Consider the following 27,006-nt stretch of genomic DNA (forward strand, 5'->3'; position numbering starts at 1 on the left):
CAATGCTGGTACCCTGGTATTATGCATGCATCCCTCCAAGTGCCCCACCCCTGCATATGAATGAATCAGCCCAGATCAGCAAAGTCCCAAGACGTCTTAGTAAACAACTCATTCATGAAGTGTTCTTTGAGACTGACAGCAGGTGGTGCATTTAGGCACGCATTTCACTTCTTGAAAAATTTCATTCCTTGCCCACACCATGTCCCCACCCCCACTTGTGGCACTGCCCACAATGCTACACATGAATTTCAAAAAACATTTTGCAAAATATTTTTCATTTGAAATACCTTTCAAAATTACAAATTTTTATCATTTGAACCTTCATGTAGAACTGGGTCTATTTTTTTAGACTAGTCGAGAAAGTACAGTGATGGTGGCGGGTGCGTGTTGGGATGTTGTTTTGTGAGGGGGGTATAAAAAAGGTTGCATTGTTTTGAAACATAGGACTTCTCCGGCTCCCACCCCTATCTTTCTCTCTCTCCCTCACACACACACAAATGGGGAGGGGTCAGATTCATAATCTTCTTTGTTTCCCAAAAAGTTTCATTGGCTATCGAAGGTCCAATCAGCTCAAGTGAACTACATGTAATTGTGTGTTTATTTTCTGTTTTGAGCACGCAGACGATGACTTATATTGTGCATCGAGGGCAAGGCCGGGTGGGATTACCATTTTCGGAGCTCTTTCAGGTCATGTTTAACTGTGAATGTGATACAATTATTGTTCATTTTTGACAAATTACCTCAGTAACATCATTTTTAAACCTGTATCAAGTATTAAAAAACCTTTGTCATCATTGTTATCTTGTCATTTTGTTACTATTATTTGGGTATTCGAGTTATCCCAACATCATAATCAGGATCTGCCGAACATTCGAGCAGTGCAAATTTTGCTATTCGATTAGCGATCGACGGCAAGCCATTCGATCAATTGATGTTTACTCCCAGGCCTAGTGTACAAGTGTCCGGTTTTAGAAGATTAGTAATGTTTTCAAACCCTGTTTAATACACACAGTATTGATAGCCAATAGGCACGCTAACAATGAAATCCAATATATAGGAAGAGAACCTGCCCTGGAACGCAAGAAGCAAAACATCTAGGTATTCAAAGAAATGCTCATTGACCTGAAAAATTAATCAAAATAAATTTGAAGAGAAGAGTGAGTATTTCCACGCAATTGACCAAGTTGACACATTTTCTACAGGAACCAGGTTAACCTTAGTACAAAAACATATTAACCCCTCGCATTAACAAGATATTGATAATCAATTAATTAAAGCGATGCATACATTTCTTGCAACATTATTGCAACAGCAACAACAAAATCAAAAAACTCCTTCACACATGGATGGAAACAAATCTGTTGCTCTGTTGGCTCAGACATCCAAGGAAGGACATTCAAGCCATCATTAAGACTGAGAAGTCCTTATGGTGGAAACTGCGAATGACTGGAATAAAATTCATCATAGCCAAAAGAGATCTCGTTTGTAAAGAAAAGTGATATACATTGTATCATTATAACGTGACAAAAGTTTGTAATAGAAGATTTAAGAAATTATGATCTCACCTTCATTTATATGCATCTTTCAAGGATCTAAACTGCCATAAATATGCCTACATGTAAACAGAAGAGAAGATGAATTTACAATTAATGAAGAAAAAAAAGGGTCCATAGTTGGAGATATAATAATGAAAAACATGGATTATCTTCATCTATCTATATATTAAATTTTCACATATTATAATTTCCAAGCTGTGATCAACCAAGCAGTTCCAAAAAAAATGGTACAAAGCAGGATTTCTTAATTTAATTTTCTTGCTTAAATTTATAGACCTGAAAAGTATTCCGGGGGGGTGTTTCACAAAGATTTAAGTATGTCTTTGAGTCGCACTTAAATGTCTAGTTGCGCGTAGTATAAAAGGCATGACAGCATTGGTCAGATCATGCCAAGAGGACGCGCACTACTGCGTATTGATCAATAAGATTGCGCGTTGCATATCATGTAAGCGTCGACATTTAAGTGCGACCTAAGTCATATTTAAATCTTTGTGAAACACCCCATGGTGTGTAACCTGGTGTGCGCGCAGCCACTTTGCTCTGTATATTTGGTCACATTTACACTGGAAATTCAAGTCCTGTATGTTCATTGGTCGCCAAACGATACAATATGGCTTTGCACACGCAACCGATTGTGACGTTTTAGACGTTTTAGGGTTTAGAAATAATTTTATGTGAAAAATTTCATATATTGATATACATGTAGATAAGGAAATAACTTGGATGATAATTCAGTCTTTGGTGACACTGAATTTTGTAATAATCATTTCTTTATTTTAGCAGCACAACAGTCCTGACAAATTTGCATCAGTGACCGCCCTCGTTGGGCTGGTATAGGTTGACCTCCTGGTTTGACTAAAGCCTATTGCAGAGGTGCATGTGGGATACTTGTTCCAATTTAGTGCAAACCAAGCAACATTGTGTAATGTGATTCATGAATGACATTAATATAAAACATTACAATGCCATGAGCTGTAACTTAAACAATACAACTTGAGACCAGTTTGGTCTACTTAAAGTGTATAATGCCCATTTTTCAGCACAAATGAGGAGCCTGTCTTTTCATGTCTCCAGAAGATTGACAAACCCTAAGGCACCTTTAAAAAACATACCAGGATCATGTTTTTCATGCAGGCATCCTAAATGTGTCTTTTCATAATGAAAAAAAGAACTGGTTAAAAAACAACAATGGGATGTAATCTGTCCCTCAGATAGGATGTTTAATTGAGGCCCCTTGTAGAGGAGAGTAACCACCTTTGCACGTTAAGAACCCACTGCACTATTCGTATAAGAGTAGGGAGGAAACCGCTGTGTAGTGGTCCAACTGCACTCCCCCAATCAGTTCTCTTGGGATAAGAGACACACGGGTGATTCTGTTAGCTTTTAGTCTCCCAGGCACAGGTGAAGCCAAACAAACAATAATAATAATAATAATGTAAGAAGGAGCTATGAAAGACCTATTGTGGCAAAAAGACAAGGGTCAGACTGTTGATAGGTTGCCTTTATCAATATGTCAGCTCAGACATCCAAGGAAGGACATTCAAGCCATCATTAAGACTGAGAAGTCCTTATGGTGGAAACTGCGAATGATTGGAATAAAATTCATCATTGCTGACAAAATACCCACATCGTTAACATATAATTCATTCTAGGTGTATTTTTAAAAGGCCACTAAAAGAGGGTTTACCTGTCATGCTTGTGATGTCACATTCCCTAGTTCTGTATCTTGTTGTTCTTCCCATAAAGGTACATCTGCATCGTGTAAATGATCTGGGGGTAGATAAAATTAATTATGTATACCTCTTCATATTCAGCACACGGCTACTCACATTTCCTCTTGTTTGTCTAAGACAAGAATACAGACTTTGTCATTAATTCTTTCATCAATCTAATACTTCACATCTTGTATTTCATCTTTATGAATCATTTTATAATTCAGGTTTTCGTTGACATATTTATCAAATCATGTAAAAGCTTTTATCTATCTGTTCATTTATACATTCATTTATTCAATAATTCATCTCTGTCAATTTATTCGATCTCTATCAACGGTGAAGAGCTAGAATAATTTTTAATCCATGTATAAAGTTGCATAGCAAAATTCAGTAATCGATTACGTAGGAATTTCCTTTTAAATGTTATTAACCACAATTTGCTGAGAAATAACAATGTTTGCAACTGAATGATTGTGTTAAAAATGTATATCTAATTATAATTAGCTGTTTGGGTATGATACAAAGTGTCATTAACCATCATCGTCTCTGAAAAGAATTATTTTATAACTTTAACTAATTTTTAAAATAGGCTCTAAGTTTACGGCCTGACAAGCGGCCTCCAGAACAGTTTAGGATAAGCATGCTCCATGCTGAATTATGAGCCATGCAACATGCTTGGCAGTAAGAGGTTTCTGCACGAAACTCTGTCCAATTTTTAATGGAACCGGCTGCGAAAAGATGGGCATGATTTCTTCAGTTAAGGTATAAGAAGTTAATGATTTGCTTTCCTACTAGTCATAATATTTCCTTGTACGGAGCTACAAGAATGCATGGTTGGAAAAGCAGAAGTATGAAAGTGTAGGAAGTACTAACTAGAAGGAGTGAGAATACTGACTTTACTGAGATACAGAAAATACTGAATTTACCAAGATACTGAAAATACTGAGATGAGTGAGGATACTGAAAGCAGTGAAATTACTGATACCAAAATACTGAAATTACGGAGATACTGAATACTGGAATGACTGAGATAGTGGAGGTATGGAATGACGGAGATGTTGAAATCCATGAGATATAATCTAACTTACTGAGGAGCAAAGAGTCAGAAGTGAAAAGACAGACTTTACACCAACTAGTTGTATATTGCAGCCGAAACGAACCAACTCGTCAGGAAAGAAAGTCAGTTCGGCTATAATATATATATAAATTTTTCAATAATTCAGTTTTCATCATCATGGTTGTTATTTTCATTATTATAATTATATTTTTTTTTTCTGGAGGGTACTTCAGATGCCCAATAGCCAATCTAAAGCATACCTGAAGTATAATCTGTTGTTGGTGTAATAGCTATGATAGTCCAACCTAAGATGGCACCAATAGCCCTTATCAGGTTGATAATACGCCAGATGTTCAGTCTCGAGGTAGCTTCATCATCATCCCAAAGACTACCATCCTCTGGGCAATTAGGTTCACTAAAACACAAAGAAAATGAAAATGAATGTCTTTACATATCCACCAAATAAAAACAAACAGGAATTACGCTACTATTCTAGAAAATGTAGTTGCAGCTATTTTCAAGTAATTATCGTAACAGGCAACAAGTTCAGGAGAATATTTTTTATATCAATTGTTGTGCAATTGTTACCCATCATCCTAGATCAATATCCTATAGGTTCTGATTTTCAGTCATTTTCAAATAAATGAAATCTAGGCAGAAAACCAAAAAATAATAGACATGGGTATGTGCATTACAATTGCAGGGAAAATGACACGTCTCTTGACAACATGTAATAGTAGTAGGCAAACCATTGAAAAGCGTGAATCAACTTTTCAGTGGTCTTTTCACACAAGTAATTCTAAATTTTCGCAATTCTTCTCAATGAACACATTGCAGATTGAGTCATAAATCACTTTTATATGGCCTGCCTGAAAAAGATGTAAGAAAACTGCAAATAGTGCATAACAGCGCAGCCAGACTTATCATGCGTGCTAAAGGTAAAAATCTTGTAACGCCCTTGTTGTCGCACTAGCATTGGTTGCGTGGAAAGAAGAGAATTGTTTTTAAGATTCTAGCAATATGTCATAAAACATTAGTTAGTAAGTCCCCATTATATCTGTCTGATCTGATTACTGAAAATGTCCCGCAAAGAAATCTCTGCTCTTCTAGCCAGAATTTATTATCTGTACCAACATCTAAAACATGTTCGTTTGATGATCGTGCCTTTTAGTCTGCAGCACCTGAACTGTGGAATAAATTGCCTAATCATCTGAGGGCAATCATTTGTACTTCCACCTTTCTCAAATCATTAAAAACACATTTGTTCTCATGTAAGATTATTTTGTTTGGGAAAGGTATGTTACAATGTTAGTTTGTTATTATTTCATCTGGTATTTGTTCTTTTTTATTCTTAGAATATAAATTGCTTTTATGTAAAGCGCATAGATATTCTCTTGAATATTATAAGCATCTAATATTATTATCATTATGCCACCTGGGCCTATTTTATTAATCACTGAGCAATGTCTCATTTGCTACAAGAAGTATTTGGACATTATTTTTGATACATTTAGGATGATTACCATTCCTAAAATGAAATGGATATTGTATCTGAGTATAAATTCTGAGGTAAATTCCAACATATCTAAAATCTTGTTACAATTATTTACTGAATGGCCTGTGCACACATGTTAATTAGAGAGTCTAATAACATCCATGCTTGAGTTATGTCCAAGCTATTGCAAGAAGCAATTAAGTTTGGTGCTAGCGAACAAACACAGCCACAATGAAACAAATTAGGACATTTTGTCCATTAGAGTAACAGGGAATTGTTGCACAGATTGCTACCAGCAAAGTGTATTAATATCTTGCCGTATAAAAAAATTATTTATATCATATTAATTTGGGCTCAGACATCCAAGGAAGGACATTCAAGCCATCATTAAGACTGAGAAGTCCTTATGGTGGAAACTGCGAATGATTGGAATAAAATTCATCATTGCCCAAGTACAAAAAAGAGCTTCCATTGTTTTTCTTTAATCGCTTTAATCAGAATACACAATAAAACCATATACAGTGGTGCTCAAAAGTTCGTGAACCCTATCAGACAAACAAACATATTTAAAGTGTTCAAGTTCTACCATGTTTTGAATATTTCATTGTGAAGTCAGGTAATAAAATATTACCTACAATAAAGTTTGTTTCTCTGAGCTCGCCAAACATTGTAGTGTTGTTATCTACATTCAACACTCAGCATGAAAAAGTGCATTTTGTGGTGGGGTTCACAAACTTTTGAGCGCAACTGTAACTCTAGTGCATGAAAAATAACTAAAACAATTCAGAGAGAGAATTGGCAAATTTATTCCACTTCTTGGGAAGTATGTTTCGGGGAATAACTTACCAATATGGAGGATCAGACTTCAAAAATAGGCTTATCCTGTCATCTATTGCAGCTATGCTTGTTGAGAATATCAACGAAATTAAATAAACTGTGAAAGAAAGTGATGAGATTTGTTCACCCATTTCATACTGTAACTTGGTGATATCTACACATAATCAATGCGAATAATTAACTCAACATTGAGTTAATCATTTCGGATTGTATCATTTGGAATAGGAAATTTGTTTTAATATACACACAACATGAGCTCAGACATCCAAGGAAGGACATTCAAACCATCATTAAGACTGAGAAGTCCTTATGGTGGAAACTGCGAATGAATGGAATAAAATTCATCATGGCTCATTCCTTGTGATATTATGTGCAAAACAATACATCAGGCAATACAATCAAATACAGTGTACCTGGTAGATGAAAAACATTTTAACCCTATGAAGACATTTTTCGCGATAAATATGCCGCTCAAATTTTTTTACCACATTGCTCGCTGACATTTTACTTTCAAGTCTCGCGCAACTTTTGAGACCAAAATTGTGACCCCCGGGTACGCGGTTCCGAAATTACGCAGCATTTTGTAAGTGCATGCAGACCCAAAATTACTCAAAAACTGTGAATTTTATTATTTTTCCTTTTAATTAATTTTATCTTGCTTATGGTAAAAATAAAGTACCCGACAATTTCCATTGAAAAAACAAATACATAAGAAATTTAGAAAACAATAGAACACGTTTTTTCTTTATTTTTGAAAAATAAATTTTATCAGATGCCTATCTAGAGTATGCGAAACACAAATTAGCATTTTAGGGGCATTATTTCATCAATTAGAACAAACTTATGATTTTACGGATAAATTAGCATAATTAATGAGCAATGAGATTTTTCACAGAATTTGAAGTATAGTTTTGAAGATAATGCCATGGGTAATGCGCATGCCAGTTTTCGTCGTGATCACGCGATCGACAGCCAAGATCATAAGGGGGGCTGAATAACCCCCCCCCCCCCGTCTTCTCAGGCGTCGAAAAAGTCCAGTCTATTTAGGGTTCACATAACCATTAAACATCATGTTAAAAGAGGTATGCTCTTAGCATTTCATTGTTCTACAAAATGGTTTAAGAGAGGGCATTCCATGAAAACTTTTGCATGTGATTTTCACTGACTAAGTTGCTCTCAGACAACCATATGCAAGGATTTGCAGTAACTAAAAGCAGTATTCGGTGATATCACTTTTTTTTTTCAGGAAATATTCCCAAAAGAGCTTAATACTTGGGGAGTTACATGGATATCTAGCTGACAGTAATGTGTCTAGTCAAGCGGATTTCTCAGCCATTATACATTGCATCAGCTAAAGCAAGAAGATGCAGTTCTTCATAATTCAATACACGAGACAATTTTTGCAATAAAATATATGAAATTATTCAATTTGTCAAAAAATAGAGAAAATTTCACTATTTTCCATGTGCTTGTTAACTCTAAAAGAACAGCAAGATGACGTCATTTACTTTGGTAGAAAAAAATTCAAGATTTTTAATACTTACCTAGGATAGAAATGGCTCCAGACTGGAATGTGAGGAGACCTCTAAAAAACTGTCTGTCTGGTCTTGCTATATCAAATCTACGAAAATAAATCATTTCAAAGATCACCAAAGATGCGACAAAAGTGGAAAGATATTGACAATAATACAGTTGGCAGTCAAAATATTGTACTTCAAAGCAGAAAGTAATCATAATAATTTCCAGGTTTTTAGCTCCAACTGTCTTTATGTGCACTACTGACAGAGTTGCCAACCTGAAAAAGAACATTTCAGTATTTTTAAAGTTGAAAATCAGTATTTTTGTGAGGAATCAGTATTTTCAAAAAATACCATAAAGCTGAAACTTTAGAAATCAGTATTTTACATGAAACTATCAGTATTTTTCCCACTTTTCAGTACTAAATACTGAAAATCAGTACTACTTGGCAGCTCCGACTACAGATTATTCAAGGAATGAATCATGAGCACCTTTTCATTTTTTTTTTACCTTTTCAGGGTCAAATTCACCACAATGAGTACATTTCTTGCTGAACACAGAGGCCGAGGAAGCCGGGGGGGGGGGGGGGGGGGGGGGAGCTTCAGCCCCCACTCTTTTCCAAAACCATGTACAAAATGTAACAATGACCATACAATTGTGATTTTTTGCATGGTCAGCCCCCCCCCCCCTATTGAAAACCGTTCTGCGGCCCCTGGAAAGGAATAAGAATAATGGCTACGATGCCAAACCATGCCCCTCTGATTGTTGAAAGACATTGCTTTCACATTGGTAGTTTTTTTTCCTTTTAGTATTACAAGGTTTTATCTCTGTGAATTCAGAAAAATGTTGCATATGTAACAGTCAGCTCAGACATCCAAGGAAGGACATTCAAGCCATCATTAAGACTGAGAAGTCCTTATGGTGGAAACTGCGAATGATTGGAATAAAATTCATCATAGCTGACAGATGGACTCCAATAATGGTAACAGAGTAACACGTACATGGGTAAGGTGTCCTGTAAAGCAAATGTGAATTTACACTTATCACATCTTTAAAAGTAATGTTGATTTGATTGTTTAGAAAAACAACCGATTAATGTAGACATTCATGTTTATATAAATTACAAACAACTATTTTTCATAAAACAATAGTAGTTATCATTATTCTGTTTTAATATGTACACTTGTCAATTTTCAATCATTGATAATTTGTACAATTTTATGACAATCAATCTAAGGATCTTTCCATCTAAACAAATAATCATGATAGAAATTTACATCCGATTACAAACATGTGTTTTGCAACGTATCCCTAAAATGGACTACGTTGTAAACAAAATGTAACCTTTGTCTCACCTATCAAAGACAGACACCGTACAGAGGGCAAGCAAGAAGTAGTAAACTGAGGAAGCGGGTTGAGCTAATCTGCTGTACTGTTCCAAGAACTGAGTCTGACCATCCTTCCCAGAACCTTGTAATTCTGAAGCTAATACGAAAACCACTACGCACTGCCACAATGAATACCCAGCTAATACACCGTGGCATAGGAGTGTGAAGGTGAGGAACTTACGATGGGTAGACTGCAAAGGAAAAAAAGAAAATTAATAACAGACAAATCAGCAACAAATGAATGTCTTATCGGTATAGGTTTACGGTGTTAACACCAAGTAGTAGTTCCGAAAATGAATGTTCATTATCTTTCTTTCTTGATTGATAGCTCCGTAAAAAACAAAATCTTGTTGACAACCAGATGACAAACCTGTTGAAAAATTGATAAAACAATTCTTTTCAGAGATGACTGACAATCAATCAAGAAAGATTACCAGCAGTCCTTTTCAGAGACCTGTTTTATAAAAATTGTTTCCATTACAGACATGCAATAACATTTTAAAGCTACTAAAATCATTCAATTTGATTGGCTGATCGTAAAAAATTGTTATAGAAATTATGCATTTATGAAATATGACCCAGGACTACGGTAGAGGTGACACCACAAATCTACGTTTTTTCAATTTTTCCACTATGAAAACATTCCTAGATCATCTACACTAATACTTAAGAATTTCATCTGATAACTTTAAATTTCTATAAACCCCTTTGGTATTTTGTCAATACATTCTGCTTGAAAATAGTTACATATTGTGACCACATACTGTACCATAGATCATTCAGAAAAGCCTATCCTTTAACTTAATGCTTATTTCAAAGCTTTGTAAGTGAATATGAGCTCAGACATCCAAGGAAGGACATTCAAGCCATCATTAAGACTGAGAAGTCCTTATGGTGGAAACTGCGAATGAATGGAATAAAATTCATCATTCTCATCTCACATGTCCATGTTCAGGTTCAACCCTAACCATCCATCCATTCATGATACAGAACACAAACTCTATCAATTGCATGAATATGACTGATTTCATAGACGGGAATAATATACAGATACGGGTCTCTGAAATGACCCTAAAAAATCTATTGGTAAGCATCTTGAACCCATGCGCTGATAAGTTGGTCATCTTTCTAAATGAAAGACCATTTTACACTATTCTTTATTTTCCAACCACAAGAATCTCACCAGTGCACACTGAGTTGTAGTGAATTTGATTTCTTCCGGAGCCTCTTGCTGCAATCTTCTCTCCCGATCTCTCCTTTTGATCAAACGCTTCTTGTCTTCACTTGCAAAACCACCTTAAATAATAAAATGCATAAATTCATTATAACATGCTACAATTAACTAAATAGAAAATAGTACAAAATATCACACTAGTGTTAACTTCTCTATATTTACTTTTTTCTTTCATCTGTATCATATTCCAGGCTTAATAATACAGTGGACTGTCTATCCATTCATTCAATAGCCTCACTACATGCTATCACATATATGAGACCATACAGTCAGCTCAGACATCCAAGGAAGGACATTCAAGCCATCATTAAGACCAAGAAGTCCTTATGGTGGAAACTGCGAATGATTGGAATAAAATTCATCATTGCTGACATGAATTTAAAATACCAGAAATAGAATAAAACCAAAGACATATGATATGGGGCAAAATGTGCCTAGGCATCTCAAAAATTTGCTGGATGATAATTGGTAGTCGGCGATTATTTTTTAAAAGAGATTTTCTAAGAGATAAGCAATATATACATATATTGCTTATGAAATTGGATGATCCTATAGCCCATTGTCTAAAGATACAATGCCCAGTCATACATACGGAATAATTCCATTCAGTAAAGAGTGTGCAAAGTATAGTTAGAGACAAATCTATACAAACATTCTGTGTAATGACATGAGGTATTGTGCAATGGGGACAAAAGTTAGATTACAGCTCTGGTAAATCACAGGATTATTAGAATGCCAACAGACTTGGCACATGTATCAAACACATCTTGTTCATCAGAGCAACCAACTTTTAAATCATATTATTGTATTCCACCATTCCTGAAGTCAAGGGCTTAAAGTAGTGACCAATTTTGTGTAACAAAACAAGGAAACACTGTGGAACATGTCTCTCAGTAAAAGAAAATGTGTCATTATTATACGAGTAAATATATGGAGTTACCTTCTATTGAAGTGTCTATGGCCGCATTCTGCAGTCAGGTTTAATTTAAACTCTGGTCTAAAGTAGTGGTTTAACTAAGGATAGCCAACTGTGACATAAATCTAAAACAGTAGAGATTCAATTTATTAGCCCATTTTACTCTCAAATTATTCTCAACTGTCTACGGAGGGTAAATAGCATACATGTACATGTAGTTGCCTTCACCATTAATAAACCAGGAAAGAGAACAGTAAGTATAAGAAACATATAATGCCAACAATATTTTTGAATTTCTGGCTTCCCATAATTTTATTACAGGGTTCAACCATGGTCAGAGTTAAACCTGTCTTCAGAATACAGGCCTATATTTCAGAAATTATAGGCTATGTGACCTTCAGAGTTGCTTCCTTTTGTCATGGGACAGCTGTATGGGAAACAGGTCTACATTATAAGTGGGATGCATGGTTATAGGCTGTTTGAAGCTGAACAAACCTTTCCTTTCCATGAAGAGTTTATTGACTGGTTGACTTGGAAGCACAGCGACTTGAGAGGCTGGTGGTTGACGGGCTGTCTCTACTTGAACCTCTCCAGTTACTACATCATCAGCTGAAAATAATAAGTCTGACAACAGAAAGGGAAAAAAAAAATTAAGATACATGATTAAGAACAGTCAGTTTATCTATCAAAACCAAAATGCTGGTATTCTGAATCTAGAAAACATTAATTCAATAATACAATATCAAGTGAAAAGAATAACAAACTGCCTGTTTGTGAAATACCCCAACCATAGGGGTCATGGGTCAAGCTGGATTTCATTTTCATTTTACTAACATTAAAACTGATACCTGCAAACAATGGTTCAATGTTGGGCCATGCATGTTTCTAAGCTATATAATTATTTCTATAATGCTAACTCATGAAATAATGTCTCAATGCTCACAATGTCATCCTAAGCTATATAATTATTTCATAATGCTAACTCATGAATTGTATAATTGTCTACATCCTCTCCCAAATGTGTCAAAGGTCAGCTCAGACATCCAAGGAAGGACATTCAAGCCATCATTAAGACCGAGTTAGTCCTTATGGTGGAAACTGCGAATGATTGGAATAAAATTCATCATAGCTGACACCTATCCTGTATACGAGACTAAATGCATCCTGTACATTCATTAATATGATGTAATTCACACACGAATAGCTATTATATGTTACATGTCGAAAGCAGATGTTAGCAATACTAACAAAAATATGAATTGATTTATGTGATGCAATAAATCATATCATACACACCTTCACCATCAGCATGATAGTTCTCATCACCAGATGTAAGCGGTCTGTCAGAATTGATAGAAAACAAGGAGAAAATAAAAATGGACAATAATGACTATTTTACAAATATCTTGATGAATGAAAGTGAATGCAAGATCAATGTACCATGGAAATTAATCTTGTTCAATAATCATTTAACTCCTTTGTAAAAATGGTCTATATCTATGGTCAGCTCAGACATCCAAGGAAGGACATTCAAACCATCATTAAGACTGAGAAGTCCTTATGGTGGAAACTGCGAATGATTGGAATAAAATTCATCATTGCTGAAGATCAGACCAACTAGCATTTTTAACAGAAAGGAATCCTAGCAATGTATCATTTTTCTTATTGATATGTGCTTTCAGGAATTTCCCCATCCTCAAACATAAAGTCCCTATTTATGATACATCTTAGGTAATTAATTCATTTTTTTATTTCATAAAAAAGTTATCAATATCCCTTTGAAATATTAATCATTTTCCAGCTACAAGATAAAAGTACATATTGAACCTCCAATAAATGCATATTTCTTGTAAACCTCAAATCATTTCATTTTGATTAAGAAACTAACTTGGCTTTCTTCTTCTTGGTTTTAGCTTTGCCTGTTGGAGGTCGGTTCTGAGGTGTCTTGGCGCTCTCTTCTTCACCATCAGCACTGTCATCTAAAATAATGAAATACATGAAATTCTCTGATAATCTTGGTCTTCATGTAACTTGTCTTTTGCAACTATAAATATTGTTTGTATGGAACTTGTGGGGCATACATAACACCAAATGGGGCACAAATCAGTGCATGATCAAAAATAAAAGCATGACTTAAACAATTAATCAATCACTGAACATTTATGTAACATTCATTGCACTTTTCTGATTAAGAAATGTAATTATTGACTTAAAAAATAAACTCTACACAGGTTTTGAAACTGTTGTCAGCTCAGACATCCAAGGAAGGACATTCAAGCCATCATTAAGACTGAGAAGTCCTTATGGTGGAAACTGCGAATGATTGGAATAAAATTCATCATAGCTGACAAAAATGATTTGATTTGGACAATTGCGAGGGGAAAAAAAATTACGATTGGCAACTCTGCAATAGCAAATGTTCACAAAGAATAGAACTTTCGTACGTCTTGAAGATTTTTAATCAATGAGTGATGCACAAGCATTGAATAATTTGGTTACCTGGTATAAACTTTGATCTTGGCCTCTTTGCTTTCTGTTTTGCATTGCCGTTGGATTCTGTTGCTATTTCATCACTCACCGATCGAGGGATGTGGGATTTTCTACCTTCTAACAAACATAATAAAAAAGGAAACAAATGCATTAATGAAATATGACATGTCAAAATAATTTTTATATCACATTTCTTTTCCTGGGTAAGGATAAAAGCATGCCAAAGAGTGGGTTTTATCTACTCCCTAATAAATCTTAGACATACAATGGCACGAGGCCCAAGAATTACCTGCAAGCTACGTGAATACAAACTGTAGTGCTTCAATTCAACTCCTCCCACCATCCTGAATGAAATTTGTAATCCTGACCCATCGCTTGCTATGTAATCAAACAATGAGTCAACACTCCTTTTTGTAGTCACAACTCGGCTAAAAAAATAACTTGAGGTTTTTAATGATACTTGGTGTACAAAAGAGATAAAATACAAATTTTCATAAATTGCTGCATAACAATGCTAATTTCATCAATTCCAGAAAAAAAATGTGTATACATGCCATGACCCCTATGGGTCATTCCATGTCAAATCATCAAAGAATCTGCCGTCATCTCTAAGATTTTTGTAAAACTTTGGGAACCAATTGGGACTCCTGAAAAATTGCTAAAACTCATATATTTTTGCTAACAGCCCCTGAATTAGTGAGATGCAGGTTAACAAACTTTGGACTAATTAGCGCGACTTTGTGAATTCAAATGGCCATATCTCTAAAAGTATACCACATAGAGAACTGGTTTTGATTTAAAACATGACGGCAGATTCTTTGATGATTTGACATGGAATGACCCCTACCTCTTTTCCTCCTAGCAGCACCTGGGGAAGCTTTCAGGTTCTCAATTGCTGGAGCTTGGCCCGATATATCACCTTCTTCAGCTGCAGAAACAAACAAAAAAAGATTTGAGAAAAAAATTGGGTTCAATGATAGTTCAAATGTTAGAAATAAAAACATCCAACCAACATGGAAGCCATTCATCAAGCAACTAATCATCATTTAAATGCAAATCAGATGTAAAGATTTCAGTAGCAAACAAAGTTATTTCACCAACAAAAAAAAATGCTTCATGACACAGTACACCCTAAACAGTAAAATAAGTTTTTAAAAATTAAGCAGCCCTCAAACCAATTTATATGTATTAAGCTTCTACAAAAAGCCCTATATTGATTGAAGTCAGCTCAGACATCCAAGGAAGGACATTCAAGCCATCATTAAGACTGAGAAGTCCTTATGGTGGAAACTGCGAATGATTGGAATAAAATTCATCATAGCCAACTTTTCCCCAAACCCGCAATACTGCCTGAGCAGATCACAGATCAATAACCCATCTTTTTGATTTGTTGTGTAACATATCAAAGAAAAAATTTTACAAATAAACAAAATTAAGATAATCCAACAAATTTTAGTTGCTTAAGTCCCGGACTCAAGTCACTCTTATTTTATTTGACTAAACAGGTTTTAGAAGGCCTACACTCTCTTCTCTTATTCTCAATAAAGCCTCTTGGGATTTCAACAAAGTCCCTATTAACTAATGTTGTAACCCGCTCCAGTTGCGGTACGGGTTAACCTGCCGGTATGCCCCCAATGGCGGGTTGCGGGCCGAGTTCATTCTCAAACCCGCAGACCGTCATACGAAAAAAGGGAGAAGTAACGATGCATAATAAAAACATTAACAATGAAAATTGAGTTAGGATCATGTGCTTCTTACGTGGCGGATTCTTTTAGAGACACAGATATTTCCTTTAAAAATATGCCGGCGTATTTTTGTCTTGTGAACAATGAACAGGACTGAGACAGTTCGACATAATACATCAAGTTGCTCTTTCAAAGGCGCGCCAGTGCAGCGCAGTCAATGGCCGTCGCGTACCGCCCTCGTGCACGTTTGCATTAGTTTACAAAGAATTGGAAGAAATACAAAAACAGAAGGAAATAATATTGAGATATACAAGAAAAAATTGACTGTAACATTATCTAGGTATTTATTTCAATTTTGATTACTTTACAGACGAGGTCCCATAGAATTGAATATTGTAATTATGATTGTTGTGAGTCGCTGTGTTGACCGACATGGACTGAAAAACAACATTGCCGATCTTTGCTGGGCAGCCTGGGCTAGCTAGCGCACGCTGAGCTGCGGCTCCGATCCGAGGAGTTAATTGCGTAATGCTTTCAATTTTGAGATCAGAGCGTACCCATTTCGTGGTACAAAGTCACCAAAAAAACATTTTCTCTCTGGAATAAAAGGCGAATTTGCAAATTGTAAGTCAATTCACTCTAGGCTAGGTTAGTAGTTGGCATATATTTTCTTGATTTGAGCCTGTATAGTGTAGGGATTGCAGAAATTATATTTTTCATTTTTCAAAGATAAATTGACTTGCGGGTTAAAAACCGATGGGTCAGGGGGTCCTGCTTGCAAATTATTGGATTATACGGGATGTTACGGTTCGGGTTTTCACTTGCGGGTTACAATATTACTATTAACCAATGATATGGAAACACATTGCACTTTACCATTGCCATCTGGTGCATCCGGTGGTTTGCGCTTCTTTTTCTTCCTCTTGCTTCCATTCCCTACATTTGCTATGTCTTCAGTACTGGCTGTTGTAGTATGACCTCTGACCTCTGTGCTCTCTGACACAGTACCTCTCAGCTTACTCACATTGGAAAGCTGGGAGTCACTAGCATCTACTCCTACAGATAAGAAGTGGTAATGTTCTTGAATATGTTCATCTCTTTGGGTGAATAATATGGCAGGAGTATTATTGACAGCAAAATAATTTTCATTCCTGATTCTAACAACATATAACACTCTACACTGCAAAAAGCAGGCACGAAATTTGCTCCTGCGACGGTTGCTCCAACCTTTATTTTGTCAAAGATATTTGGTTAAGTCTTGGTCCCACTGCACTTACAGATGCAGAGAGGATGTAAAACGGAAAAGAACCTTGCCATCCCTTTGGAAACGTTATGTATCCGTTGTGTACTCTTTGCATACGTGTTTCATATGCTTTATATCCATTGATAATCCATCCACTGTGATTTCATTGTTCACCCATTTTGTCCATTGTCTGGAGTGGATGAAAACATATGGAGCCACCCCCAAATTTTGCCTGTCCGCTGTATCCATTATGAATACGCTTTGTGTCCGTCGGTCAATGGACCAAGCCTTTAGGGGGTTAGGGTTTTACGTTGGGTTAATCGATTAATATGCAAAATTTATAGTAGAGAAAATGTCATAGCAGCAAAAATCAAAACTATTCATTTTGATGTTATAAAGCCATTATTCTTTAGACTTAGCTACCACTTGTCACCGACTTCAGAGTTTTGAAAGTACAATTTAGACCACCTTTTATAAAAAAAAATATAATTCCACTCACCTTCTCCATTTTTCTTTTTCTTTTTAGTCTTCTTAGGTGATGCTGTTTCTGTTGGAAAAGAAAGACAGAACTGAATGATCAAACTTTGATAATTAAAGTCTATAAGAAAAAATAGTTTTATTCCAATTCGTTTTTATATACATTTTCTGGTAACTATTTGGTTTTTATACTGCCCAAACATTAATTTTCTTTAAATAAGAAAAGTCACCCACCTGCTTCGCTTGTATTCAATGGTGGCAGGCTCCTTCGTTTTGTTGGAGTATCCTAAACATGAAAATGATATATATTCAGAACACAACATAAAATCACACAGAAGCTACATGTACCTAACAATGGGGGAGGACGGTGGTAATCAAGAAAGACTGATTATTCTTTATTTGCGGGAAAAAAAACAAAAATAAACAAAGTTTCCTCAAGTCAAACATTTCTGTAAAAGATGTATTTTTACAAGAAAGTTATTCTTTTTTACTTGGCCTTCAGGGACTATGGAAACAGGGAGGGGGGGGTATTTTTTGTTTACTTCTCTGTTGAAAAGGTTGTCAAAATAGGTACATGTAAGTTTATACTTTTAAAATAGTTTGAACAGCGTTTAAATGTTTTGACTCTGCCCTAATCACATGGTGAAAACACAATTTCTAAAATACATTTTGTGCCAGCCATATTTTGGAGTGGATCATAGACTTAAGTTCAAGCAGGAAACCTCTCACTTCCTTGGTTCAAGAAAATTTTCAGGCTCAGCGCATGCTCTTTATTTATACTGGCTAGAAGTTACACCAAAACATAGGTTTATTTAGGTACATGTATGACAACAAAATTTAGAAAGCTCTTAATTTGTCATTAAAAAACACATAAAATAATCTTCAAGTCCTAAAACACAATAAGAATTACTTAAAAATTAAAGAAATCCATACCACTTCTGAAAAAGTAGCAAAATAGATCAAGTTTATGTGCCGAAAAATTGTACCTCGCTTAGCTGTATGCTGCACGGATGCGCGCACACACGTAAATGACATATACAGTGCGTACATGTTTCGTGTGAAAACATCACGCTACGCATCAGAGAAAATCCATGCACTCCATCATACAAGCCTACTATATCTATGATTTCAGTATGCACAGGGCGGCTCCCTGCGCAGGTCTAATGTGTGGACATAGAAACTTCCAGAGATGCCAAGTTAAACAAGTGGAATGCCTCTGGCCGTCTCACCTGCATCACGCAGTTCAATATAGCAGCAGTGCTGACTTTGAAAACTACTCTAACTCGCACAAGATGTTCAGTGATACATGGTTACTCTTATGTCCACTTTTTATGAACTAGACCAATAAACTTACAGAGATATGATGGTTATTCAACAGATACACCCAATTCGGCCAAAGTTCATTGACCTTTGACCTTGGTCATGTGACCTGAAATGCGCACAGGATGTTCAGTGATACTTGATTACTCTAATGTCCAAGTTTAACGAACTAGACCAATAAACTTTCAAAGTTATGATGGTAATTCAACAGATTTCCCGATTCGGCCAAAGTTCATTGACCCTAAATGACCTTTGACCTTGATCATGTGACCTGAAACTCGAACAGGATGTTCAGTGATACTTGATTACTCTTATGTACAAGTTTCATGAATCAGATCCATAAACTTTCAAAGTTATGATGGTAATTCAACAGATACACCCAATTCGGCCAAAGTTCATTGACCTTTGACCTTGGTCATGTGACCTGAAACGCGCACAGGATGTTCAGTGATACTTGATTACTCCAATGTCCAAGTTTAACGAACTAGACCAATAAACTTTCAAAGTTATGATGGTAATTCAACAGATACCCCCGATTCGGCCAAAGTTCATTGACCCTAAATGACCTTTGACCTGAATCATGAGACCTGAAACTTGCACAAAATTTTCAGTGATGCTTGATTACTATTATGTCTAAGTTTCATGAATCAGATCCATAAACTTTCAAAGTTATGATGGGAATTCAACAGATATCCCCAATTCGGCCAAAGTTCATTGACCCTAAATGACCTTTGACCTTGGTCATGTGACGTGAAACTCACGCAGGATGTTCAGTGATACTTGATTAACCTTATGTCCAAGTTTCATGAACTAGGTCCATATATTTTCTAAGTTATGATGACATTTCAAAAACTTAACCTCAGGTTAAGATTTCGATGTTGAATCCTCCAACATGGTCTAAATTCATTGACCCTAAATGACCTTTGACCTTGGTCATGTGACATGAAACTCTAATAGGATGTTCAGTAATACTTGATTAACCTTATGGCCAAGTTTTATTAACTAGGTCCATATACTTTCTAAGTTATGACGTCATTTCAAAAACTTAACCTCAGGTTAAGATTTGATGTTGACGCCGCCGCTGCCGCCGCCGTCGGAAAAGCGGCGCCTATAGTCTCACTTTGCTTCGCAGGTGAGACAAAAACCAGCTATGCGTGAGATTTTCTGTGAATCTGAGTGAGATCACAGACATTGTGTACAATGTATATGGGGATAAGCTGTGATAGTTGCGTGAGACAGAGATTTGAGGGGATGAACAAGAGTCCAAAATGCTTGAGTCTCACGCATTATGCGTGAGACTTGGTAGCTCTGAACTTCATCAATACAAGTTTTGAAAACAATCCATAAATTTGGATTCAGAGTTTTCCAGTTAGTTTTCCAAGTTAGTTTCCAGTCAGTCAGTTTCAGAATACAGTCTGTCTTGTGAGAGTACATGTCGAGTCAATGGACATCTAGTGGTAGCCATCGCCCACAGATCAGTCATCATCAGCAGCTTCGTCATGCACGGTATAGATCATATTTAATGTAAATACAATGTCATATGACCTGTTTAAGTTTTATTACTATTTTCATAGCTCATTTGTCAATCCCCTCTTTTTCCATGCTGGCCCTTCAATATTCATTTAACCAACTTTCCTCTTGTGACTACATGTATGTTTGTTTTCCCTTTTCTTTCAATCTTCCTGACCCCTATACCAGGAACTAGGCAAGGGACCTTTTCTAAGCCTATCACTTTTCTTGTTCCTTTGTTTTTTTGTGTGTCCACTTTTCTCTCCCTCTACATCCTTCATCCCCCTGTTTACCTTTTTTCCTTTGTAGATATTAAAATCTCCTTTGTAAATACTCCCTCACCCTCACATGATTTTATGCAGTTTTGTTATGTTTTTTTCTGGGTAAATTTTACCTCTAATCTCTTTTAATCTAGTTAAAATTTCATGCCATGTATTCTCTTTTGGGGGACCTTGCTTTGACAAGCTCATCTTCTTGAAGGTCTCCCCCTCTTTCATGACATACTTGTACATGTATATATATACTTTTTCTTTTTAATATGATCTTTGTAGATTTTAAGTGTGTGTGACAATCAAAGTACTTAAGATGTAAAAAGTATTTTGTATGATGTTGTTAACTTATGTTATGTACAAATGTTGTGAAAGAAGAAATAAATGAACCATGATACTTCGAGGATATACTTGCCAGACGCAGATCCCAAGGCCAAGAAGGACTGATCAAGATAAACCCTCGTCTCCATATCTATACCCTATAGGCAGGCAGAAGGTTACTACACTACACTAGGCCTAGATCCTCAAATTCCAGGCAGGTCGCATATCATAAGGTGGTCCAATTTCGCGAACAGGGTAAAAATGGTCAAAAATTTTATTTTTCTATATGTTATAGCTATTACCATTCTCTAAATAATGAAAAAGTTTTAAGTCTCGAACACCTTTATTTTTCCTTAAAATGACTAATTAACAGCTAATTATTACATAGACGTCAATGTAAATGTGAATTTTGAAATGTGCTTTTCTCAAATTGGACCTGCTGCACATAAAATTGTGTCAAAAGTTAATGCAACGTTGGATCACCCTAACATTTTGCAGTTATAATCTTTAAACATCAATAATTAAATCTGTACCAAAAATCAAATAATTATCTATTATTGTATGCATATTAATTATACTAATTAATTAACAGTATTTAATTTCACATTTTTGCCCCCAAAATACCTGTCACTGTATTTATATGCTTGGCAAAATGACAATATCATGGGTAGAAATGTTTGTTGCAATGATACACAACATTTGTACTAAAAATTAAGATTACAAATTAGATAATTAACCAAATCTCTCCGGTTTACTAATTCACTAGGGTCTAGGTTGCAGATCAGAGCTGACATACACATGTATTCCATTGCTGCATATTTTCAAAATTGTCAAATTTTTATGACATTTAGTTGTTCCCTGCTTTAAAACGTCCAGAAATATGAGGATAACAGTCATATTACATATTATAGTAAGTTGTTAATTAGGTTTAATTAATATTTTATCATTTACCACATCCACCGGCTCCGCCATCCCTGTTCATGCTGTTACTTCAAACTTAATGTGCTATAGTTTTTGTTCCTGATATTGTATTGATTTAATTCATAGTAATATATTTAGCCTATAGTTCTAGCTTCAAAATGAGATATTACTCAATAAATTTGGTCAAGATACTGTGATGTAGCAACAATTTATCCATGGCACCATGTGGAAAATTGTTCATACACCACCCTTTTTCAGTTTGGCAGACACGCGTGTGTCTTTACCATCCAGCCACACGCGTGTGGTTATATCCAGAACACCTATCTGTGGATACCGCCACACGCCGCCAGTAATAACAGTAAAACGCGTATGTAGGTCTGACCGTCTATATCACGATCAAAATAACCTCATTTCTTCATTAAATTCTTACATTCTAAACCACTCTGATTTCTTTAAATCGTTTCAATTTCATTCTCACCGTCTTCTTTCCTTGCTTTTCTTGTCTTGTTACAAAAGGCCGCCTGTTAAATAGCAAATTTCCACACTTTTTCTACTTGTGTCGATTCTCTACTGACTCTAGGCTATGTGCGCACGTACGAAACTCGGGATTCGTGCATGCTTAAACGTAAACCCAAACTGTGTATGTCTACTACTGCGCTGCGCTAACGCTGTATGGGTCTGCCACCGCGAAGGAAGCCAGAATCGACACAAGTAGAAAAAGAGAATTTGCTGTTAAACAGACGACCGTTTGTAACAAGACAAGAAAAGGAGAGAAGACGGTGAGAATGAAATTGAAACGATCTAAGGATATCAAAGGGGTTTAGAATGTAAGAATTTAATGAAGAAATGAGGTTATTTTGATCGTGATATAGACGGTCAGACCTACATACGTGTTTTACTGTTATTACTGGCGGCGTGTGGCGGTATCCACAGATAGGTGTTCTGGATATAACCACACGCGTGTGGCTGGATGGTAAAGACACACGCGTGTGGCTGTATACACTGCCAGATATTGCATACCCAACTTATGTGAAATGCGACAGGCATTAAAGGCAAGCCAAGGCAGTCTAAACAAAAAAAGGCATTTACATTAGGCCTAGGTGTAGGTCAATACATCATGTAGGTGGTAGGGCCTAGATCTAACTTACTCCAAATAATGTATCAAAAGGAAAATGAGACAAGGTGGCAGGTAACGGTTGCACTGTACATATGATCAATGAACCACGTGGTCAATGCCGATCGTGGTCTCGGAGCGGAGCTGGAGTCGCGGAACGTGGACTGTCACTGGAGTTAGCCGGAGTAGCCGTCTCCACAGCGGCCCGGTCGCGCCATCCACTCCCGACCCGCTCCACTAGCGGTGCCCCACTCAAACGAACCGTCAATTCAACCGTCACACTGCACATAGTCACTCAAGTTGTAGAAGCCCGTTCATCTACAAATATAACACCAAATGCAAATAAATCTTCACCCGCTTACAGCTGAAAGTATACCGAACTAGTTATTTGTCAAATTCTGGCTAAGTTATTTAGTAATTTTCGATACAAGCATTTTTATTGGAAACTTACCAAGACAGCGGCAGCCATTTCGAAAGGAATTTTTGTCTGCTGCCCTCTAGCTTTTATGGACGACACGATCCCGAGATATCGAGAGCGCGGAATATTTTTATCATTATCACTATTGTTAGTTTTTTTTACTCAGACTAACTACGAATATGATATATCTATTACTCAAATTCAGTTTCAATTTCAATTTAACTTCCAACACAATATACCCCAACTAATCATTTCATACACAATAACATTCAAATCTTGTGTGCTTCCATGGGATTTTTCCATTTATGGATTTTTCACTGTCTACGATACCCCTGCCACCCCTCCATGCCAACATAAGTAGCGCATCTAATTTTGTCTGAAGGAGAGCAACAATAGACATTTCTACTTTGATCGATGAACAGGCTTCGTCCTACAACTAGTAACCCATAATTAGTAACCATCTGGAATAAAATTATTGGAAATGGTTTTTTGACTGATTTGAGTAGGTATGGGTGTCAACATTTACCAAAAAAAAGTTAGGAAGAATACGGGCTGGGGAAAGTGCTTTTTTTCAAGGTCAAAGGTCAATGACCTTTTTAAATATACTGTATCATGGTATCTCCCAGATAAAATACTACAAGTTGGTGATCATGGTGTCAAAATGCACAGATTCTTACAAGAAGATCAAATAAAATCAAATTAAGTACCTACAATGCTCATTCACCGATTAAATTCAAGGTCAAAGCCTTTCAAAGGTCAATGACCTTTTTTACACTATATACCATATACGGTATAGTTGTATCTCTGAGATGAAAAGGCACAGGTTGGTGATCTTGGTGTCAAAATCCAGAGGTTCTTACAGGAAGATCAAATAAAATAAAATTAAGTCCCCAGAATGCACATTAACCAAAAACATTCAAGGTCAAAGCCTTTCAAAGGTCATCGACCTTTTTAAAAATGTATACCATATACGGTAAAATGGTATATCTTAGATGAAAAGGCACGGGTTGGTGATCTTGGTGTCAAAATGCGCAGATTCTTACAAGAAGATCAAATAAAATCAAATCAAGTACCCACAATGCTTATTCACCAATGAAATTCAAGCCCAAAGCCTTTCAAAGGTCAATGACCCTTTTACATTATATACCATATACGGTACAATGGTATCTCTGAGATGAAAAGGCGCAAGTTGGTGATCTTGGTGTCAAAAATTCACAGATTCTTACAAGAAGATCAAATAAAATCAAATAAGGTACCTACAATGCTCATTTACCAATGAGATTCAAGGTCAAAGCCTTGCAAAGGTCAATGACCTTTTTACATTATATACGGTATAATGGTATCTCTGAGATGAAAAGTCGCAGGTTGGTGATTTGGTGTCAAAAAGCAGTTTTTGCAAGAAGATGAAAGGCACAAAATAATCATAAAGAATTAACCTTCACCTTTGATATCCAGAGTCAAAGGTCAAAAGTTAACCCGTTGCCAACGGGAGCCGGATATATACGGTTCCCTAAAACTTATTCATGTACGGGAGCCGTATATAGTCGGTTCCCCAAAGGCTATTACTCGCATCCATTTGCAGGCTTTAAAAATACAATTTCATACTATGTTTCTGCCTTTTCTGTGTTATAATTACAATGTCCATTAATTAAACTACACATTCCAGAAAGTCATACGTTTTTACCTTTTGTTTCTATAGTTTATAAAGCATTATAAAACGAGTTATGCTTCGAAGAGAGTCCAATATTGGCGTACAGTGGGCATTGCCGCGATGGAAGCTTGATTTCAACGATTTTCAGTTTCGCAGAACCACGTATATACCGTAATCAATAAAAGTGAGGGAAAACAATGGGAGCAGCGAAATGCAACCCAAAACGCACGCAGAGCTGCGTGCGTGCGCTGATATGATCAACGATAGATTGAAAACGATCGATACTTTATAAGATTGCTTGTGAGGTTTCAAAAAGTCCGGGGTTCGATCCCGGCCGCGGCACCTATGCCCGTGAGCAAGGCATTTAATCTACAATGCTCTTTTATCCTGCTTTCAAATAAATGAAAATGCTATATGCATTACTGCTAACTAGGTGTGCACTTCTTTTTTAAAAAATGGCGCCGTTGATAAAATATAGGAAGAAGAAAAATCATGGTTTCAGTTTATAACACATCGATTTTTGTTTTCTTCTTTCATTTAGGTGCATTATTTTGCCTCTTGAAAATGGCTGTCATAATATTCAACTTCATGAACTGATCAAGCTAGATCAAACTAGAAGAGAGTACACGACTTTAAGTTGATATCGATTTCTATAATCCTAAACAAAAAGTGTATACAGCTGGCTATTGAGAATACCTCGGATCGTACGTACACTCTATTTTGTTCTAACGATACGGATGTGGTAATTGATGGAGGCATGGCCCCCTTTCCTTTCAAAATCACAAAAGGGCATCCAGCGAAGGTCAATAAAGTTGCCGCTTACTAACAATGTAAAAGAGTGACTTGAAAGGGAAGGATGTACGGATGAATTCACACTTTGTCAGTTTGGTTTAACACCAAAGAGTGATAAACGCCGTGACATAGGCATAATCATGCTAATGAAGACTAATATGTGTTATTTACGATGTACAAAGTATATGAAGCATGTTTTATCCATATCAGTAATCTCATATGAATTTTCGAAAAAAAATCTAAGGTTTCCCCAATTGATTTTATTCTGATTGAGTATGTTATCGTGGTTTGGTTTGACCTGCATATAAAAAAAATGTGATGCGATAGGAATCCAGAGCATGGAGTAAATATGCATTCCATGGATATATTATTCGAGAAGATAGAGGGAATGAAAAGCAGAATATATTAAAATAAAATATTTATGTTTATGTCTGCAAACAGGCCTATAATGCTTTTCACGGAAAAAATGATGTAAGCCGGGTAATGAATAAGTAGAGCGCCTTGATCACAATGTTTAGTGGATATTATATGAATTATTAATCATTATCATCATGCGGCTCGTTTAATTTTTTTTAATTGCTTGTTAGAAGGGTGCGAGAAAAACGGCATAAAGCATATTGTGATTCCATATACGTCCATTCAGTTATTTGTTTCATTTTGGCCGTTCTCCATAGAATATAACAGACGTTCAACTTTGATAAAGATAAATATGAGAAAAAGCAATCAGTACATGAATTGATTAATAAAGACAATTAATTAATTAATTAGAGATAATATATATCACTTAATATGAGCTGGAATATGATATTTAGGCAGGCGAGAATGGCCTTTCTATGTATCTCTTTTGAAGCACGCTCTTCGTCTTACAGTTCTCTAATTAACTCGTTATATTTGTATTTTCATCGCAGCTCTTATGGATTGTTGGCTACAAGGAAAAAGGAAGTGGAGAAATAAAACATAATAATTATTTTAATACATCGAAATTCTGTAAAGGTGAATGTACCGGGTGAGAAATTATATACACTTACGACATTTTAGAATTATACTTTGGCAATGCAGGTTATTATTTTCAGAGTCCTT

At 36.0% G+C, this 27,006-nt stretch overlaps 1 protein-coding gene and 11 non-coding genes across 13 annotated transcripts; all 12 read right to left on the reverse strand.

Annotated features, from left to right (window-relative positions):
- LOC121425199 (transmembrane protein 237-like) lies at window positions 1-23,558 on the reverse strand. Of its 2 annotated transcripts, none has more exons than XM_041621214.1 (17): window positions 23,517-23,558; window positions 17,846-17,897; window positions 17,634-17,681; window positions 16,768-16,941; window positions 15,054-15,134; window positions 14,216-14,323; window positions 13,605-13,695; window positions 13,013-13,056; window positions 12,212-12,340; window positions 10,750-10,862; window positions 9,534-9,757; window positions 8,205-8,281; window positions 6,670-6,757; window positions 4,589-4,743; window positions 3,244-3,326; window positions 1,566-1,612; window positions 1-1,122 (listed from the first exon to the last, which is right to left on the reverse strand). In XM_041621214.1, the coding sequence occupies exons 1-15, from the start codon at window positions 23,532-23,534 to the stop codon at window positions 3,247-3,249; spliced, it is 1,482 nt and encodes a 493-aa protein (XP_041477148.1). In that variant the 5' UTR covers window positions 23,535-23,558; the 3' UTR covers window positions 1-1,122; window positions 1,566-1,612; window positions 3,244-3,246. The 2 variants fall into 2 exon arrangements, with proteins under 2 accessions (XP_041477148.1, XP_041477141.1); XM_041621207.1 differs by having other exon boundaries at window positions 16,768-16,947.
- Window positions 1,371-1,470, reverse strand: LOC121406647. The gene has a single exon (XR_005968844.1). It is a non-coding gene; the product is annotated as a small nucleolar RNA SNORD14 (small nucleolar RNA).
- Window positions 3,071-3,170, reverse strand: LOC121406657. The gene has a single exon (XR_005968853.1). It is a non-coding gene; the product is annotated as a small nucleolar RNA SNORD14 (small nucleolar RNA).
- On the reverse strand, window positions 6,174-6,273 carry LOC121406636. The gene has a single exon (XR_005968833.1). It is a non-coding gene; the product is annotated as a small nucleolar RNA SNORD14 (small nucleolar RNA).
- Window positions 6,914-7,013, reverse strand: LOC121406640. The gene has a single exon (XR_005968837.1). It is a non-coding gene; the product is annotated as a small nucleolar RNA SNORD14 (small nucleolar RNA).
- On the reverse strand, window positions 9,041-9,140 carry LOC121406658. The gene has a single exon (XR_005968854.1). It is a non-coding gene; the product is annotated as a small nucleolar RNA SNORD14 (small nucleolar RNA).
- On the reverse strand, window positions 10,402-10,500 carry LOC121406642. The gene has a single exon (XR_005968839.1). It is a non-coding gene; the product is annotated as a small nucleolar RNA SNORD14 (small nucleolar RNA).
- Window positions 11,071-11,170, reverse strand: LOC121406637. Its single transcript, XR_005968834.1, has one exon. It is a non-coding gene; the product is annotated as a small nucleolar RNA SNORD14 (small nucleolar RNA).
- Window positions 12,748-12,848, reverse strand: LOC121406639. The gene has a single exon (XR_005968836.1). It is a non-coding gene; the product is annotated as a small nucleolar RNA SNORD14 (small nucleolar RNA).
- LOC121406638 lies at window positions 13,221-13,320 on the reverse strand. The gene has a single exon (XR_005968835.1). It is a non-coding gene; the product is annotated as a small nucleolar RNA SNORD14 (small nucleolar RNA).
- On the reverse strand, window positions 13,964-14,063 carry LOC121406659. The gene has a single exon (XR_005968855.1). It is a non-coding gene; the product is annotated as a small nucleolar RNA SNORD14 (small nucleolar RNA).
- LOC121406641 lies at window positions 15,431-15,530 on the reverse strand. The gene has a single exon (XR_005968838.1). It is a non-coding gene; the product is annotated as a small nucleolar RNA SNORD14 (small nucleolar RNA).
- Window positions 23,559-27,006: the final 3,448 nt, after the last annotated feature.

This window comes from Lytechinus variegatus, chromosome 1, assembly GCF_018143015.1.
Source record: "Lytechinus variegatus isolate NC3 chromosome 1, Lvar_3.0, whole genome shotgun sequence".
In the NCBI taxonomy this organism is placed as follows: domain Eukaryota; kingdom Metazoa; phylum Echinodermata; class Echinoidea; order Temnopleuroida; family Toxopneustidae; genus Lytechinus; species Lytechinus variegatus.